At 43.7% G+C, this 18,174-nt stretch overlaps 1 protein-coding gene across 3 annotated transcripts in view; it reads left to right on the top strand.

Annotated features, from left to right (window-relative positions):
* tbc1d1 (TBC1 (tre-2/USP6, BUB2, cdc16) domain family, member 1) overlaps positions 1-14,739 on the top strand; it is a 37,732-nt gene extending 22,993 nt beyond the window's left edge. For all 3 annotated transcript variants that reach the window (XM_079338339.1, XM_079338340.1, XM_079338341.1), the window contains 9 exons: positions 319-519; positions 3,145-3,306; positions 5,046-5,204; positions 6,929-7,029; positions 7,166-7,309; positions 8,038-8,197; positions 9,657-9,826; positions 13,077-13,253; positions 13,349-14,739. In XM_079338339.1, the coding sequence (XP_079194465.1) occupies positions 319-519; positions 3,145-3,306; positions 5,046-5,204; positions 6,929-7,029; positions 7,166-7,309; positions 8,038-8,197; positions 9,657-9,826; positions 13,077-13,253; positions 13,349-13,639 (1,565 nt within the window). In that variant the 3' untranslated portion in view covers positions 13,640-14,739. The remainder of the gene's footprint in view (positions 1-318; positions 520-3,144; positions 3,307-5,045; positions 5,205-6,928; positions 7,030-7,165; positions 7,310-8,037; positions 8,198-9,656; positions 9,827-13,076; positions 13,254-13,348) is intronic.
* The last annotated feature ends 3,435 nt before the right edge of the window (positions 14,740-18,174 follow it).

Genomic DNA, 18,174 nt, shown 5'->3' on the forward strand with positions numbered 1-18,174 from the left:
CAAACACATTTATTTTACTGGTTGTTTGTTGCATCCCACTGTGTCAAATACATCTATGTTTAGACATTTATATTCAAGTGATTCTTTTGTGTCTTGATTAATGTAAAAAAAAAAAAAAAAAAAAGGTAATTTTGTGTGTTGATTTTGATATTTAAATCCTTTTTTTTTTTTTTTTTTTAATTTATGGAATTTGATCACTGTAAACCTCTGCTGTTTCTTTTACAGCCTGTGAAAATAGTAAATGTACTGCTGCTGCATTAACAAACCTCATGTAGTGTTAACCCGATCTCATGTATTTCAATGTAATGTGTCCCCCAGAGCGAGGGGATCCCTGTCTAGATGCGGGTCGAGTTTGTGGTGGCCAGGTGGGAGTCGGAGGAGCAGGGGACTTGTCTATCAGCGTGGTGCCTGAGGAGAGGAGCAAGAAGAGCAAAGAGGAGCTGAGGGAGCTGTGGAGGAAGGCCATCCTGCAGCAGATCCTCCTGCAGAGGATGGAGAGAGAGAACCAGAAACTGCAGGGTAAATTCAACGGCTGTAGGGAAAGGGAAAACACACGTATATAAACGCACACACACGCGCACACACTTAGGAGCCTGCCTTCTGTTCACATTATTAAACAGTCCTGTTATTTTATTTTATGCCCACTCCCCAAAAATAAGACAGTTCAATCATGATAATAATAATAATTCAGTGGTGGTTATTAACCTTGACAATGTTGAATGCATAACATGCGCACAGCCTTCATCGAGCAGGTGTGTGTATCTTTGCACTATACTTTCTGCACAAGTTGTGAGTTAGACAAACTTTCATGCTGACTACGTCTTCAGTTATCGGAGTGATCACAGCACTGGATGATAGAGTTTGGGAATGCTGGGTAAGTGCACAACGACGCACTACTGCAGGCTTACTGATTGTTGTTTTATGCAACCGTCAGACCTGCAATATAAATAAATCACAACATGGCTGCCTGCCTGCTCCTGCAGACTTATAGATTGACAGTCATTCTTTCACTGAGCGGCGTTGGCATCAGTCACACAGTGACGCTGTTCAAGCTAAACAAACAAATCTTTTTTTAATCCTTCCTGGCGTCATGCCTTTCCAGGTGTATTTAGACCCTTTGCTAATCAGCAGCTTATATAATATATATGAGGGAGAGTGCGTGTGCATGCGTGTGTTTACAGGTAGATCATAATTAAGGGTGTGCCAAGGGCACCGCCTCTTTTCTGACCCAGTTGGCCACATGTCAACATACACCTAGCAGCGCACCACACCCCTAACTACCTGCTCTATATACTGTGCTAACCATTAATTAACTCACTTGCACGCCATAGTTCATTCGTCACTCAGCTCGACATTATTGCCTTTACGTTCATGTACATAGCAGAGTCTGATGGAGAGAATTCAAGTCATAGTGATGTAAGGCAAACATGCCAGGCACTGTACACACTAACATACAAAGCTTCAATGTGGGCCAACTGTCTCGGGCGTCTCTAGTTTTATTCTTTTATTTCCCCCAAAGGGTGAGCTCTGCCTTTCTGTCCGTTATTTGTCTGGGTGGAGAGCGAATCTCTATCTTTATTCTTTTATTTCATCTCTCTCCCCGCTGCCTGCTTTATGGGTCAACTTTGAAAAGTGTGTGAGCGTATCTTTGTCAGCTCAAGGGTGGGTATCCTATCTCGTGTGTTATCATGGGCGGAGTGCTCCGGCGGCAGAAAGAGAAATGGAGAGCAGCGGGAGGTCGAGCGAGGGGAGAGAGTGAGTGGTGACTGGGCTGCAGGACGAGGCTGTGCGTGTGCAGAGACGGCTGATAAGAACGACAGCAGAGCCACTGCCTCTCCGGCAGCATCTATTCTTACTCTGGGTGTGTCAGCGACTGAGCCATCCAACTTTTCCACTCTGTTATACAGAAAGCGCATTCCAGGTCACTCCTACTTTCCTGTCTTTGGCTGCTGCAGGCCGTGATATATAGCACTCCATCTGAAGGATTCAAACCTCTTGAGATGCCCTTAATTTATCTTGTGCCAAGTGTTTTTTCGGCTTGAGTTTAGTGTGAGCAGTGTTCAATTAGCTCCACTTTTTCAGGGCACTTGGTGCTAGCAACACTTTAGCTAACCCTAGCCCCCCCCAGATACTGCCCACAATAATCCTGATGTTTCCTGGAAGGTGTCATTGCAGGTCAAGACATTGAAGTGGGCTGCTATCTATTTCCTGTCCCTTATTGATGATGTCACCCTCCCCAGCCCTGCCTGGCTGCAGCTGGTCACTGGGTGGACACCACACATGAGCGGGAAAGGGTGGGGAAGTCCAGAAGGGATTGTGTATGTGTGTGTGGGGTGGGGGGGGGGGGGCTGTTTTATGTAAGGAAATGGGAACTGGAGGAGAAGAAAGGAGTGGAGCAGAAAAGTAAAAGAGAAGTAGAGGAGGATGCTGAGTGTAGAGATGAGGGGAGAGGAAGGGTGTTGTCAAAAAGATGAGGGGTGCAGGGTGTGCCCTCACCTTCTTTGATCACTGGTGTCAATGTGTAAAAACGGAATTCACAGTTTTGCCTGTCTCTGCTAAGCTTATATGCTGTTTGTCAAAGTCCAAAGCCAGCCCCACGCATCACATCTTAACGGTTTTTCATCACTGTAAACGGAAGCTTAGCATCATTTCTTGCTGCTGCAGGAGATTTTTTTTCTGAGAAAAATCTCCAAAGACCACAGTACATGACCTTATCAAACCCAAACAGAATACAGGCGTTGTGAGTTAGGAGCTGCTGAACATGTAAAAGTATTGCAACATGTTTCAGCTAATATTAAATAAAGTAGCACCTTAACTTTTGGTTGTGTTAAAAAGTCCTTTCAAATTCAGCTTTAACTAGAAAGGTAGGTTTTTTGTTTTTTTTAGAGCCCTGATGAAAGACTTTTATGTTGAGTACAGGAGTCGGTTCATTCTTTTGTCATTGTAAAACAAAAAAAGGATGGCAGAAACCATTCAGGGCTGTAAAGTCTGTAAAGGGACAAACATGCTAGCATGTTTGCTAGCATGCTAGCGTGCAGGTGAGCTCAAATATGTTTGAGGAACACTAGCCAGGCGTTTCCCGTAGGACCGATCAGGGATGCATGGGTTGTTGCATCATTGATGTGCATTATCTTGTGTTTGCAGCTTCTGAGAGCGACCTGCAGAACAAGCGCCTGAAGCTGGACTACGAGGAAATCACTCCGTGTCTGAAGGAGGTCACTCTGGTCTGGGAGAAGATGCTAGGAACTGCTGGGAGAGCGAGGGTTAAATTTGACCCAGAGACAATACATGCTGCTGTTGCACAAGGTACATATAGTTTCCACTAATACGTGGAGCAGTGCTTCTTTGAAATGTTTGTCCTCTTGCATCACCAGGCATAAACAAATATTGACCAAAGCTCTAAAACAGAGAGTTTGTGTCCTGACTTTTCTCTCTTTGAACCTTTTCTGAAAAACATCCATTCAAAGTGTTTTTTTTTTTTTGTTTGTTTGTTTTTTTCTTTTCTTTTATCGCACGCAGTGACGTCAGTGTATTCAGCAACTTGTCCCTGACTAGTTTTGTGGTATCAGCATGTTCTGCACAGGAGGACAGGAGGGTTATCTCCTCTGTGAAGTAACTACAGAGGCCAGTCACGACATCATTACGCAACATGTCACCACATAGAAATGGTGGCAGGGGTCGCGAGTAGTGCTTGAGGTTTGCATGTATGAACATCCTCCTTCTGAAATCTTGACAGGCTGAGAGTGCCTTTGGTGTTTCCTGTGTATTGATAGAAATGTTTGTATCCATTATATATAAATATCTGCAAAACACCTGAGCAGTTTTCAGGTGAACTACATCATAAATCTGCAGAACCAGTAAATTAGAAAATAGTTCATAGTACTGTAGTTGAAGGGATTTTAAATTCTTGTATATTTCTTCTGAGGGGCAATATAAAACCAGAAATGAGTAGATGGATGGATAGTATCTGTCTATCTAGATAGAATTTAAAATCCCTTCAACTACAGTACTATGAACTATTTTCTAATTTACTGGTTCTGCAGATTTATGATGTAGTTCACCTGAAAACTGCTCAGGTGTTTTGCAGATATTTCGGGGTCAGTCTACTGTCTAACCCTGCCTTCATGCCCGAGGTTTTGGGCACTTGCTCTTAAATAGAGTTGGCTGCCTTTTACCCTCGAAGGAACACGGACGTCTGCACACTCTGCCCTGTCCGTGCACTGCTGGGAAGGACCCAGAGTTTCAGAAAGAGCGATCAGCTGTTTGTATCTTGGGTGAACCCACACATGGGAAAGCCAGTATCCTATCAGTGGCTTATACTAACAAGGGTCTCCAGCCCCCAGCAGGCCTTCAGGCACATTCCACCAGAGGGCTAGCAACCTCACGAGCTCTCCTTAAAGGAGTCTGTATACACGAGGTGTGTGCCGCAGCATGCTGGGCTTCACCCCATATCTTTGCCAACTGTGGCACATTCAGTCCTCAGTTCAGTTTCTTCTTAGGCCGTGGTTCTCTTTGTGAGAGGGGCCTCTGGGGACAGTTGTCTTCATATCAGGCTTGTCTGGCATTACGGGAGTCAGTATTTTCCCCATGGTGAGACACAAAACCAATGCTATGAAAGAGAACTTTAGGTTATTTACATAACCCTGGCTCTCTGAGTAACATAAGTGAGTGTCTCACCAAACCACCCTCCTTGCTATGGAAGCGAGGAAGAGGTGAGCTTGACGGCTGATGTCTTCCTATTATACAGGAGGAGGGTTCCCTCCCCTCCATAGATCTCATTCTTCTTATTGGTGTCGTGTTATTAAGCTTCTGACAAGTTCACGCAGGAGGCGTTCCAAATAGTGAGACACTCACTCATGCTACTCAGAGAACCGGGGTCATGTAAATAACCTAAGGTTTTGCATATTTAAGAGAATATTTGCATAACACTGAGAAATTGACCTTTTAAAAGGAATGTACCCGAACTGACGGCTGAAACATGACATACCTACCCCATCTTACTCAGCCACACCCTGCTCCTCTTCCATCTCTGTTATCCCCCGCAGGTGTCCCACGGCAGCATCGCGGCGAGATCTGGAAGTTTCTCTCTGAACAGTACCTGCTCAGACAGACGGTCCCCTCCCGACCGCCTGCCAATCACACGCCGTACAAAGAGCTGCTGAAACAGCTCACATCACAGCAGCACGCCATCCTCATAGATCTGGGTAATTCTCACACGCACGCACACACATTTGTTTGATTGCTATCTTTTCTGCAACTTAAAGTCTTTTGAGATGGAGGCTGGCAAAGCTTCACGTGTCACACGGCTACATTAGATGCAACCGTTTATTTAAAGAAGATCATTTTAAGTACTGATACGACTCAAAGATCATAAAGTAGACCCTGGTTTAGAAGATCTCAGGGGTGTTGTGAGGGGGATATCCAGGGGCCTGCCCGTCACCAGTTAAGTTTGGACACACAACATTAACAGTGTTATCAATAACACAGAAAACTCTATTATTATAATGTAGCTACTGTAAGCTGTATCGACCTACTAATAGAAGGGGTTTTCTTTATTTTTACTACAATTATGTAGAACAGTAGGAGGTATGAAAACAATACAAATAAAACATTCCAGTTTTATTTTGGAAAGAAATGCCCACTCAGAAGTCATCAACTGAATTATTTCAACTTTTAAGAATCGCATGTTAAGCCTTTAAGCCTTTAACATTTCAGTCCGTTGTGTCCAAACTTTTACCTGCTAGTGTACTTAAACACAAAGACCTGAAAAACAAGATTTGGTCTTAATGAAGTCTTTTTGCAAGAATGAGTCATGAAAGGGGGCTTCATCCTCTAATCAGGGGCGTCGTATATTCAGACCAACATGGTGATATGATGTGAAAGTGGAGAGTGCAAACACCTTTTTGATGTGGAGAATAACAAATGCCAGAAGTGTGATAAAAGGTACCAAAGCTCATTTTGAACCAGAAACACACACACACACACACACACACACACACACACAGCACCTCCACCCCACCCGTTTCACACCCACATACACATACATACACACCCACCCACACATCTGTCCCTTCACCCCTTTGTCTTTCATCTTTGTTATTTACAAGTAGGGACAGAAACGGCGGCGTGCGTAGCGTGGATGTAAGGGTGTTAAGCGCTGTAGGATCAAAAGATGACACTTACACTAAAGCAGAAAAAGAATATGTGCAGGTGTGAATGCACGGAAACTCAAGGCTGTTATTCCAATCTATCAGTTAACAAATGTTAGGTAAAGGGGCATAGAGTTGTGAAGCACAGCCCTCCCATTCAGCACACAGAACAGACACATACCGCTCTTAACCTTGAGGCAGGGGAGGGAGTCGTGGCTGTATGTTCACAAACATAAAGCCCCTCCAGCTCATTCCTGAAATACACACTCGTTGTCTTCTCCAAAGCCCTACTGTCACACACACTGTAAGTCCAGAAGTCAAAAACACACATACACCCACCCTCCAATTACCCAGCCGTCCAGTGTAAGAATGCTCTCACTCCGATCCACGCTCATTATGTTGTCATGTTTGAAAGGCACACGTCCCGTCCTGCATTACAAGTTAAGCTTCTGAGAAAGAAGAGAGAGTATGTGGCCTTTACTTTAACATGAATGCATGCGTGTGCGTGTTTGCATGAACATGTTTGTGAACACGACTAAGAAGAAGCGAAGCGGCTTTGTTCAAACAAGTGGTGCGAAACCTACAGGCCCCGGTTTCTTGTGGATCACTCAGGATGTCGTAAATCACATCTATTGAAGCGGCTTTTTTTTATAGATGAATATCAGCTCTATCGCAGACATCACGTAGACACTGCGTCTGGCAGAGGAATTCCTACTAAATATAAACAATGCCAGTGTTTTGCAATAAGGATCATGTCTGCTCCCTTTTTTCCTTCCTAGGTCGCACTTTTCCCACTCATCCATATTTCCAAGCCCAGCTGGGTGCAGGACAGCTGTCTCTGTATAATCTACTCAAGGCCTACTCCCTACTGGACCCTGAGGTATTATCTAATGTTAATTATGTCGTCTGTCTGAATCCCCTTCACTTGATGAACTGAGTGTTGACCAGCCTTCAGTTTCTCTCCCTCCTCCTCGCCTGTGTCGACGGCGTTCATCCTGTTGTTGTTTTTGTTGCAGGTGGGCTACTGCCAGGGCCTGTCCTTCATCGCAGGAGTGCTGCTGTTACACATGGGGGAGGAGGACGCCTTCTACATGCTCAAGTTTCTCATGTTCGACGTCGGGCTCCGCAAACAGTACAGGCCTGACATGATAATCCTGCAGGTGACACGAGCACACGAGTCTCTTTGTCTTCCATTCACTGTAGCAAACGGTCTCATCACGTCGGCCGTCGCTCTCCGCTTCTCACAATCTTTTTCTTTCATGAATGACATCACTATGTTTTTCTATGCCCATTAATCACTCCACGTATTCGTGACGGACTTTCCATATGAAAGATGATTCGTCTCATACCTCGGGATCTCGTCGGCGTGACATGGATCGGCTCTCATATTTAATATTTTATGACTGAACAGAAGCCGGTCATTGGTTTTAGCTGAAACCTGGTTTGCGTGGGAATTCAGCTGCATTTAAACCTGATGCGGGAGGTAAACAAGAATGTGTGATGCAGGTTTTTAATTTGAATGGAGCGTCAGATTTCACCCTGAAATAGAACGAGTGTAACCAAAGACTGATCAGGCTGTATCAGGATTGTATTATTTACCCCACGGCCATACTTTGTTATTTTCTCTGTTACTGTGCAACTTGTGTTGTTTTGTGCTACACAAGTCAAGTGAACTACAGAGAGTCCTGATCCTGGACACTAGATTGTTTTTAAAGACCTACCGGGTTATTTCTTGATCTTACTGGAGCGGGTCTTTTAGAAGAACCAACAGTTGTCTATTTTCAATTTCTTCTCCATTTCAGTTTCATCGTTGTCCTGTACATGTGAAGGTAGTGTTTTACACCTTCACCCAAGCTCACATTGTGTGTGTGTTTGATGTTCATGTCAGATTCAGATGTACCAGCTGTCCCGGCTGCTCCATGACTACCACAGAGATCTTCACAACCACCTGGAGCAGCAGGAGATCGGGCCCAGCCTGTATGCTACCCCCTGGTTCCTCACTGCCTTCGCCTCACACTTCCCCCTCGGCTTCGTGGCCAGAGTCTTCGGTGAGTCTTTGGGAGTTTCACCTGTGTGTCTGGACCCCTAGGTCACACTGGAGTTACGGTAGATCGTTAGAGGAGACAACAGGATGAAGATACAGTACTCACATGTAGACCTTTAGATGGTCTCCACTCCTTGGTTTACTTTTGAATCCGATCTAAACTGAGAGTGACGGACGCTGGGAAGGAAAGGTAATACACAAACTCTAATAAAAGGATTACGGCAAATTTAAGAAAATAAAAGTTGGTAAAGTTAATTTGAAATGAGAGAGGCTGTGGGTCGGAGAAGAAGGGTGTGGTGTTGTAAGTTAGTGTATAAGCTCAATTTAATGATATTCACACATTATTTAAATCTAGTAGAGCTGCAGCTATCGAATATTTTAGTAATCGAGTATTCTATCGAATATCCCGTCGATTAATCGAGTAATCGAATAAATCATACTTTTGCTTAATTAAGGTGTTTCTCTGTCTGCTCCTGCAGCGCGTGCATTCAGCGCGCTCACAGACTACAGAGACCAGAGACGCGTCTATGACAGAGACTGTGAGGACGCTGCTATCGTTATGTTAGCTGCAAACACGGAGAGAGTGAACGGAGAAAAGCCAACCGTTTGACCGGATCACGTGTTCCTGACTCGGTCGTTTGGATCACGGATCAACTGTGTGCTGACTAAAAGTTCAAAGGGGCACGTCGCGCTCGCGTGTGTGTGTGTGTGTTGAAGTGTCTGTGTGTCAGAGAGAGGAGCAGGTAGCTGCAGCTACATTAAACGTGTTTTATACTCATACCAAAGTTTTGATGACGCAAAAAAAAAAAACTTAACGAAGCCTCGAGGCAGCGAAAATTCCTCGATGAATTTTTGTAATCGAATTATTCGAGTTATTCGAGGAATCGTTTCAGCTCTAAAATCTAGACAGATGTTTCTCTTCCACTGAGTCAGCGACACGCTCGCTGATGTTTCCCTCGGTCGTGACCTTTTTTTATCATTTGTGTAAACATCATCACACGCACAGACTCTTCATCTACGTCTTCCTCTTTTCATGTCCTGACTTTTTTCCGTTCTTCATTCCTTTCATACTGTTGTTTTCATGCCTAATTTCCTACACTGTGCTCGGTCAGTGAGCCAGACTAACTGGCTCCTCGTGCTCATCTGAGCAGAACCGTGTGTGTGTGTGTGTGTGTGTGTGTGTGTGTGTGTGTGTTCTTTGATATCACACCTCCACTCTTATTCCTTTATCTGTTGTATGATCTCATGCAATCCTGCCTCACCCCTACTCCACCCTGATGCATTCACAGCACACACACAAATAAACACACCTACTCTGCATGTTCACCTCGGCCTTTATTTATGTTTGCTTAAACCTTTCTATTGACGTCAAAGCATCTTTTATTTATCAGTCACCAGTCATCCGCGTAAGCCGCTTGGTTGTAGTTCCGTCTCACCCTCCTTTCTCCTTCTTTCTCTGTCAGATATGTTGTTCCTGCAGGGGTCAGAGGTCGTCTTTAAGGTGGCCCTGAGTCTGCTGGGGAGCCACAAACCTCTGATCCTGCAGCACGAGAACCTGGAGTCCATAGTGGACTTCATCAAGACCACGCTGCCAAACCTGGGTCTGGTGCAGATGGAGAAAACCATCAACCAGGTTAGAACAACAAGCCGTCAGCATGACCTCACTTTAACCACTGGAAACTGGAAAACAATAGAGAGTGACTCATCTGTCTTGGGTTGTTTTGCTCACTGAAGAGTATTTACTGTTGATAGAAGCGATTCGTCCTGTTCCTCGTTAAGTTTAAGGGGAGAGTAGAAAGGGTTACGTTTGTTCAGAAAAGGTCTCTAATGTCTTTAGAAGTTCAAAGGGAAGAAGTCTGATACTAACTAACTCTGCTTTTTTGAGGAATTCAGATCAAGCTCAAAGTTTTCTGACAGATACACACACACACACACACACTATTCCTATACTATTATACTATTCCTGATCATCTCACGTTACAAACTTCTTTCTCTGGGCAAACCTCAGAGCTGTGACACCACCGCCTCCTCCATATTCATCAGCATCCTTCACACAACACAGCATCGTTGTGTCAAACTTATCTGCTGATTTTGGAGAGTGCTGCACATGGCGTGGTTGAAGGCATCTGCAGAATAGTTTCTTCAGATTCTGCTGGACTTTACCCAAACACAGAGTGAAACATCAGTGAAGTGGGGAAGAGAAGGTGTGTGAACACAGCAGGAAATATTCAGGATGGTATTATTCAGGATGGTATCATTCAGGATGGTATTATTCAGGATGGTATCATTCAGGATGGTATCATTCAGGATGGTATTATTCAGGATGGTATCATTCAGGATGGTATTATTCAGGATGGTATCATTCAGGATGGTATCATTCAGGATGGTATTATTCAGGATGGTATCATTCAGGATGGTATTGTTCAGGATGGTATTATTCAGGATGGTATTATTCAGGATGGTATTATTCAGGATGGTATCATTCAGGATGGTATTATTCAGGATGGTATTATTCAGGATGGTATTATTCAGGATGGTATTATTCAGGATGGTATTATTCAGGATGGTATTATTCAGGATGGTATCATTCAGGATGGTATTATTCAGGATGGTATCATTCAGGATGGTATTATTCAGGATGGTATCATTCAGGATGGTATTATTCAGGATGGTATCATTCAGGATGGTATCATTCAGGATGGTATTATTCAGGATGGTATCGTTCAGGATGGTATTGTTCAGGATGGTATTATTCAGGATGGTATTATTCAGGATGGTATTATTCAGGATGGTATCATTCAGGATGGTATTATTCAGGATGGTATTATTCAGGATGGTATTGTTCAGGATGGTATTATTCAGGATGGTATTGTTCAGGATGGTATTATTCAGGATGGTATTGTTCAGGATGGTATTGTTCAGGATGGTATTATTCAGGATGGTATTATTCAGGATGGTATTGTTCAGGATGGTATTATTCAGGATGGTATTGTTCAGGATGGTATTGTTCAGGATGGTATTGTTCAGGATGGTATTATTCAGGATGGTATTGTTCAGGATGGTATTCGAGGTTGATGACATTCAGTGCGACTCGTGTGTGATCTCAGTGCGTGTAAAGAAACTGCTTCATGCTCTTCACAGCTCGTCGGTCTTTACCTCTAACCCTGATTCTGTGACTATGTCCAACCACACAAAGCATTTATATGAGGACAAAAAGAGTGCGGGACTCCTGGGACGGAGATATGTGAGGAAGAGTTCAGGAGCAGGTCGTCCTGAAGAGTTTGTTATTCCACCTCTGTCCTCCATTTTGTGTCCAAAAACTAATAAAAAAAAAACACAAACAAAAGGCTTTCAAAACAAAACAAAGGCTGATAGAATTACTGTTGCTTTGGGTTATGTGAAGGCGTGTATTTTCAAAATAAAGGAATGGAGAAAATCCTCAGACTTGTCTCCCAACAACAACATATCTCTGCACCCTCCAGTAGGTGGACTAAAAAAGGTTAAAGGTTATGTAACCGTTGGGTCAGCGTCCAGATGAGATCACCTCACGCTGCCTGTGTCGGATAGTTTGTGTTGTGCGAGTTGTTGTGACTTGTGAAACATTTAAACGTTTTGATTTAATGGCTCATGATGAGGATAAAGAGACAATATAATTATACCTCAGTGACGCAACAAATAAAAGCCAATGATAATGATTTGAACCGCACCCTCTCCCGGGCCAGCTGACAGGTGGAGCGTCAGAGGAGTCGTCATGTCACCTTCTGCTTTGTGTCAGTGAGTGTTGAAAAAGTGGATCCATTTATGAAATTACACCTTGAAGAGCTGTGATCAAACTTCCCTCTGCATCATTTCTGTGCTGAGTCAGCATGTTACACAGGTGATGAGTCATCTCCAGGTAGAGAGATGCTAGAGTATAGAAGCTATACATTCACCTTTTAGTTTATTCTGAAATAGCAAAGGGCTGTTGACTCATGCTGTAGCTTGCCGGTACTTTCCCTCAAGCGCCAATTATCCTCGTCAGGGTGTCTATATGTTCAACGAGGTGTGACTCAAAGTTTCACCACACACACAAAAAAAAAAAAACCAGGGAGTGTCCCTCCAGGATGTTTGGAGCCTAAAATGCAAAACGTGTATCCACTGTTTATCTTCTGGTTTGTAGTAAGATGGGAACAGAAACCTGTTAAATCTGAGTCATTTGTGACTTCGACCTTCTGTTCTCGTTGAGGTCGTCTCTCCTATCAGTCATGATAAGACTCCACTCACAAAGTTTGACTGGAGAGGTGTGAGAACATTTTTAACAACTTCACAGTCAAAAGAAATGAAAAACAAAATTCTGACATTTTGACCTAAATCGTACAGCCTGATTGATTCTAATGTTTTGGTCGCCAGTAGCAACAAGGAATCTGTACGACATTAAGACATTTGTGGTTCGCTCAGTTTTTACAAGTTGTAAAAATCATCTTCACCAAGCTCAACATCCTTTTTTCTTTTTTTTTTGCCTTGTGAAAACAAGTCTTCGTTTTTAAGATAATAAAGGCGCTCTTCAGTCCATAGATACGATACGATGGAATACATGTCAATGTTTGTCTTGGACTCGTTTAAGCTGTTAGAGCAAGAACAATAGTGTGCTGCTCGCACACATTTCTCACATTTCCTACGTAAAGAACACACCAAGGATTGTATTGCTCCTGCCTGTTTAGAGTTGATGAAAGCCGAGTTGTTAAGTGACTGCTGAGCGGATCAAATATTGTATAAACGCTGATGCACCGTACCTCAGAATATCCTTCTGTTGAACGCTTGTGGACGGTTAAACTCGGATTCAAAACAGACATTTTTAAGATTGTTGCCTTACATTGTGAGTGCTTGTTGTGTTTTGTCCTCAGGTGTGTGAGATGGATGTGTCCAAGCAGCTGCAGGCCTACGAGGTGGAGTATCACGTCCTGCAGGATGAGCTGCTGGACACGCCCCCCACCCTCAACCAACAACAGAGAGCTGCACAGCTGGAGAGGACCAATCAGAGCCTCCGACAGCAGAACCTTGACCTGCTCGAGGAGCTGCAGGTGCACACGGACTCCCGGAAATACACAATGTCACCTTCCTGTGCGTTATGCATTTGTTTTAACCATCGCTCTCTCTCTCTCTCTCTCCCCCTCAGGTGTCTCACGCTCGCGTCTGCAGCCTGGAGAGCCGCGTGGAGACTCTGGCACAGTCAGAGGGCCGCCTGAAGGAGCAGGTTTCTGCCCTGCAAGAGGAGAAGAAGCAACTCGCAAGCACCGCCACACGCTTACAGGAACTCCTCGCCAGCCTCGGCATTCACAGCAGCCCAGATGGACACGCACTCCCCTCAAACTCTAAAAGACACGCATCCACAGCAAATGTGGAGGGGCTGGGACACAGAACTGTGGACTCTCTTCCTCCCCCTGTGGCTCTTCCAGAGGGCTCATAACCACACCTCAGAATCTTCCAAATGGTTAGGTTGACCAGAAGAGGGGCCAGGTGTGGAGGTGCTGAGGCGGGAGAAGGTGGAGGACGACTCTTTACCTCCGCTTTTATCCTGTTTCTAGCTTGTGAATGTATTAATTAAAAAAAGAGGAAACTCTGAGGAAGTTGGATCGGATGGAGAGTAGAGAGGAAGTAGAACAAATATGGGGATGAGGTTAAAGAGAAAAGCTGTAACATTATGAAAACGACACGAGTGCTATCAGCTCTCTTAAAAAAAAAAAGAAAAAAGAAATGAACCTTATTATCTGACCAACAATCCCTAAAGATAGCACTGTCCTATTGGCCCCTACTGTCAGAACTACAGTTACATTTGCACCTGGAGTCTGTCTGTCTGTCTGTCTGTCTGTCTGTCTGTGAGTGTCTCCAATTTGTGTTTGACTTGCAACACAGCGAAAAACAAAAGGAAAATAAAAGCCAAAGAATGTCCTCGTCCACGAGTAATAATGTAAGTCGTCGAACAATTCAACGTGTCCAAAGAAATAAAAAAGCGAAGCGAGCTAAAGGGACAGATGAAGGAGAGACTTCAGGACAAAGTTTGATTTTTGTTCCGCCGTTATAAAAGTTTAATGTGATATAAAATCTGGGTGCTTATATTCAGAGAGCAGAGGGGAACTATTTCAGCTTCTCTTCAGTATTCCAAAGTTTGTTCAACGGTTTCAACCATATCCAGCCACAGTATGATGAAGACAGAAAAACACAACACCACCATCACCTTTCACTTCGAAGAAAACAGAAAGGTCATGGCCGTACCCACATTTCCACAGATCAGTTACTTTGAATAAGAACAGAAGAAGATACTGTCTGAAACTTCACACAGGAAACCAATCTGTCGGCTCCGAGTCATTTACTGTATTCATCATCACACCGAGCTGCCGCTTGCTGTGTTTGTGTTAACGTCTTTTTGTGTTACTGTGCGTGTTCGCCTCACAGATCTGTTGATTTACACTGTAAAGAAATGTTGCTTTTACTCCAGACTCTCCTTGCACATTTTGTTTTAATTATTGTATTTCTGTACTTTAAAATACATTTCATATCATTTCAGCACATCTGAAGCCAGTGTTGGGTTTTTTTTGTCCACGTGCTTGCCTACAGGCGTGACGTGACAGGTAAAGAAGGTGTAGGTTGTACCACCTCCTGTCCAAACATGTCAGTCACTTTGAACGCCAATATTCGCTTTCAAGCATATGGAAGTTTACTGTACACCATATTTAAAACGCAGACATGCATCTCTTTCCAGGAACTCCTCCAAGACGAGAGAGAAGGACATGTCTGGACAAGTTGTGGCTCTGTTTGTGTACAACAGAAATAGTAACTAGAGCAGAACCTCAGACAGTGCTAAAAGTACACGTGAAACAAGAACTGTGTGTTGATAAATCCTCTCAGGTCGTTGCCTTATAACCTTCAGAAATGTAGAAAAGATTTTACACTTTCTGCCAATTTTGAACCAATCTTTTGGCTTTTTTTAAAAAAGATTTAAAGATTCCTCAAAGTTGACAGGAGTTTATGATTACATTAGCGCTCCAAGCAAGACTTTTGTCTCCTGACATTCCTGTTTGAGGTCCCTCTGAATGAAACCATTAATCAAACAGCCGGTCACGCTGGAGCCCACTTTTTATCCGGGTTCTTTTTTTTTCGTGCACATGAGCACAAGTAACACAAATCATTACCTTAAGGCTATCGCAGATTATTAAATTGGTGTCTACATTTTTTCTAAACTTATTGTTTAATGTGTGAGTTTATTTTTTGAGTCGGTTTTTAAAATGGCATGAGAGGCAGCAGTCACAAAGCAGACGTTATAACGCTCTGTTTCAGAGAATAATCTTGGACTACAGTAATGTGGTTCAAGTCTTGTTGGCTAAGTTCAACCTTCAAGTTGACCAACCGCATCTTTCAGTGTTGAAAAAGGAAAGTGCAACATTAACTGCAGTTCCTCAAGTGTCCACTAGAGATAGACTGAAAGCCAAGGAATTCCAATTTGGTCCCTTATTCAAATTGAAAATATGTTTTTACAGCCTGGTTAATAAAATTTACAAACCAAAACTTTTTTTTAAATGGTCCAAGCTGTACAGAGGTTGACATATCTGTAATCCTCTTTACATTAACCCTAAAAGTTATTTATTTATTCATATTTGGGGCGTGGTCAAGGTGACTGACAGGTGGGAAGCTAAAGTCCCATCTCAACTCCAACTCTTCCTGATGATGATCAGACGTTGGGTGAAGATGGAAGTTTCCAACATGATGTCTAGCCTCAAATCACCTGTTCTTAAACCAATGGGTGTGGACACAGAGACTAGACATCCATGTTTCATACAGTTTATGGTCTCTACTGTAGTCAGTGAATCAAAGTCAAATGCTTCTGTAGACTGGCCTAACACATGCCATGTACCGAGGCTAAAGCCACTCTAGGCGGAGGGCCCTGTAACCTATAGTCACTCAAGCAGACTAAGTTTGTTTCTGGCCAGCATTCAATTTTGTAAATTACCAGTTTATTTCCATGGAAAGTTTCCAACTTTAAAAAATTCCCAGAATTGTGCAACCCAAACTCCATCTCCCTATTTCCTGCTTTATTAACTTTTAACTTAATATAAGTGCACAAATAAATACAGTTTAAGCACATTTCTGGAGAAGAATACTTGTGTAACAGCTCCCAGAGAGTCGCTGAAACGCTGCTCTTGAAATGACTTTTGACCTTTCCGAGACAAGATCAGACAAAAGACTTTCAGAGGGATCAGCAGAAGAATCACGCTGTAATTAATCAAAGACCGTAATTAATTCTTTCAGTGCCTCTGATGACTTTGCTTCAAAGACGCAGCTTAAGAGTTGATCCAAAGCAAACACTCCTCCTGGACGGAGATTTCCACGAAGCAGCAACAAAGCGAGTCGGGTTCTTGACGACCACGCCCTCCTCTGCTAATGAGAGCGATCAGCAGGTAGCCTGTAGACTGCTGGATGATGTGAACACACCCTGAAGACCACCTGAACCCGCCTCACCAAGGCTCCGCTAATCTGTGATGATCTCTTAGGCGTTTATGTGGATTTTCTTTCAAAGCCTCATAACCCCTGACCGAGCAGCCCTGCCCATGTCGTGTGTGCGCCTGTGTTTAAAGCTCGCTCATGACGCGGTGCTGTTGTGATGTGTGTGCACGTTTGTTTTTGTCCACACCTGCTGCATTCGAGCTCCCGCTTCTAAAGAGTAAAACGTTCTTGTGTGACTGTGGTTCAAACTTGGCATCTGTCGCCAGTTTTTCCTGTATTCGTCGGTGTTGTGAACAGAGAGGCAGCGCGCACACTCAAAGGATGCCTTTGCTGTGTGTAAACAAAGCGTATGACAGTATCTGTGTGTGTTGGCCGAGCGACGTGCCAGGGGCAGTGACGTTGCCTGGAGTTTTGTTTTGTTTGACTTGGCGTCCATTTTTCCCCTCCACACTCCACCTCAGCCCTGCCCTGCACCGAGCTCCACCACATGCACGTATCCTCCTACTACCCTGACACAAACCTCACTCAGAGAGAGAGAGAGAGAGAGTGAGGGCATTTAAAGCTGTAAATGTTTGTTGCACGTAGATTAAGTTCTTTCAAAAGATTGGAGGCTTTAAAACAACCAAGAGTTTGTGTCTTGGAGTCTGCTCCTCCAAAACACAAAACTAGACATACAAGTTTGAATATTCTGGATTAAAGCTCTTAATCTGTGTGCGTGGGAAGTGGCATTAGATATGAATATCAGAATGACAGGTAAAATCTGGTAACTAATGAGTGACATCTTTAAGTAATTGTAGAAACTAGCATTGGTTGTATGTGGAGGTTATTAAATATCAGTTATCCCTGTATTGATCAGAACTGGCTCAAAAGGCTTGTCAGTCAACAGGAACCCCTCTTCTTCCTCACCTTTCTTCTTCACCTCTTCTGTCTCTGTCTTTCTTGTCATGTGTGCGGCTGCAGCTCAGTGTCAGTCGTCTCTCAACCAGAAGGTTGGGGGTTGGACCCTCAGCTCCTGCAGCCACATGTCTGATGTGTCCTCGGGAAGACGTTTACCCCAAGTTGCTCCCACTGCTTTGATGGCGGCGTGTGAATAGGATTAGTTACTTGTGATGGTCACTTTTCTTAGCAGCCTCTGTCATCAGTGTGTGAATGTGTCGGTGTGACCTGCAGTGTAAAAAGGGATTTAAGGAGTCAGAAGACAAGACTGAGAACTTTTCCTCTCTCTTCTTCATCTACTTCTCTCTCTCCATGTTCCTCTGAAATATGGAGCTTTGAGTGACAGCCCCTCGTCACTGTGAGGGACGTAAACACAGGCTGTGTCCTTTGATATTGATGTCAATGTTGCTGATGCAACAAGAATCCCGTCATAGATCCTCATTTTATCAGGAACTTTCAAAGGAAAAAAGCTTCAACCATTGACGAGACCACTTTTAAATCATGTAGTGAGCGTCTCCATTTGTGTTTTGTAAAGTGTTTGATTTTCAGTCTGAATTAAAAACCTGA

Source organism: Symphodus melops, assembly GCF_947650265.1.
Source record: "Symphodus melops genome assembly, chromosome: 2".
Classification (NCBI taxonomy): domain Eukaryota; kingdom Metazoa; phylum Chordata; class Actinopteri; order Labriformes; family Labridae; genus Symphodus; species Symphodus melops.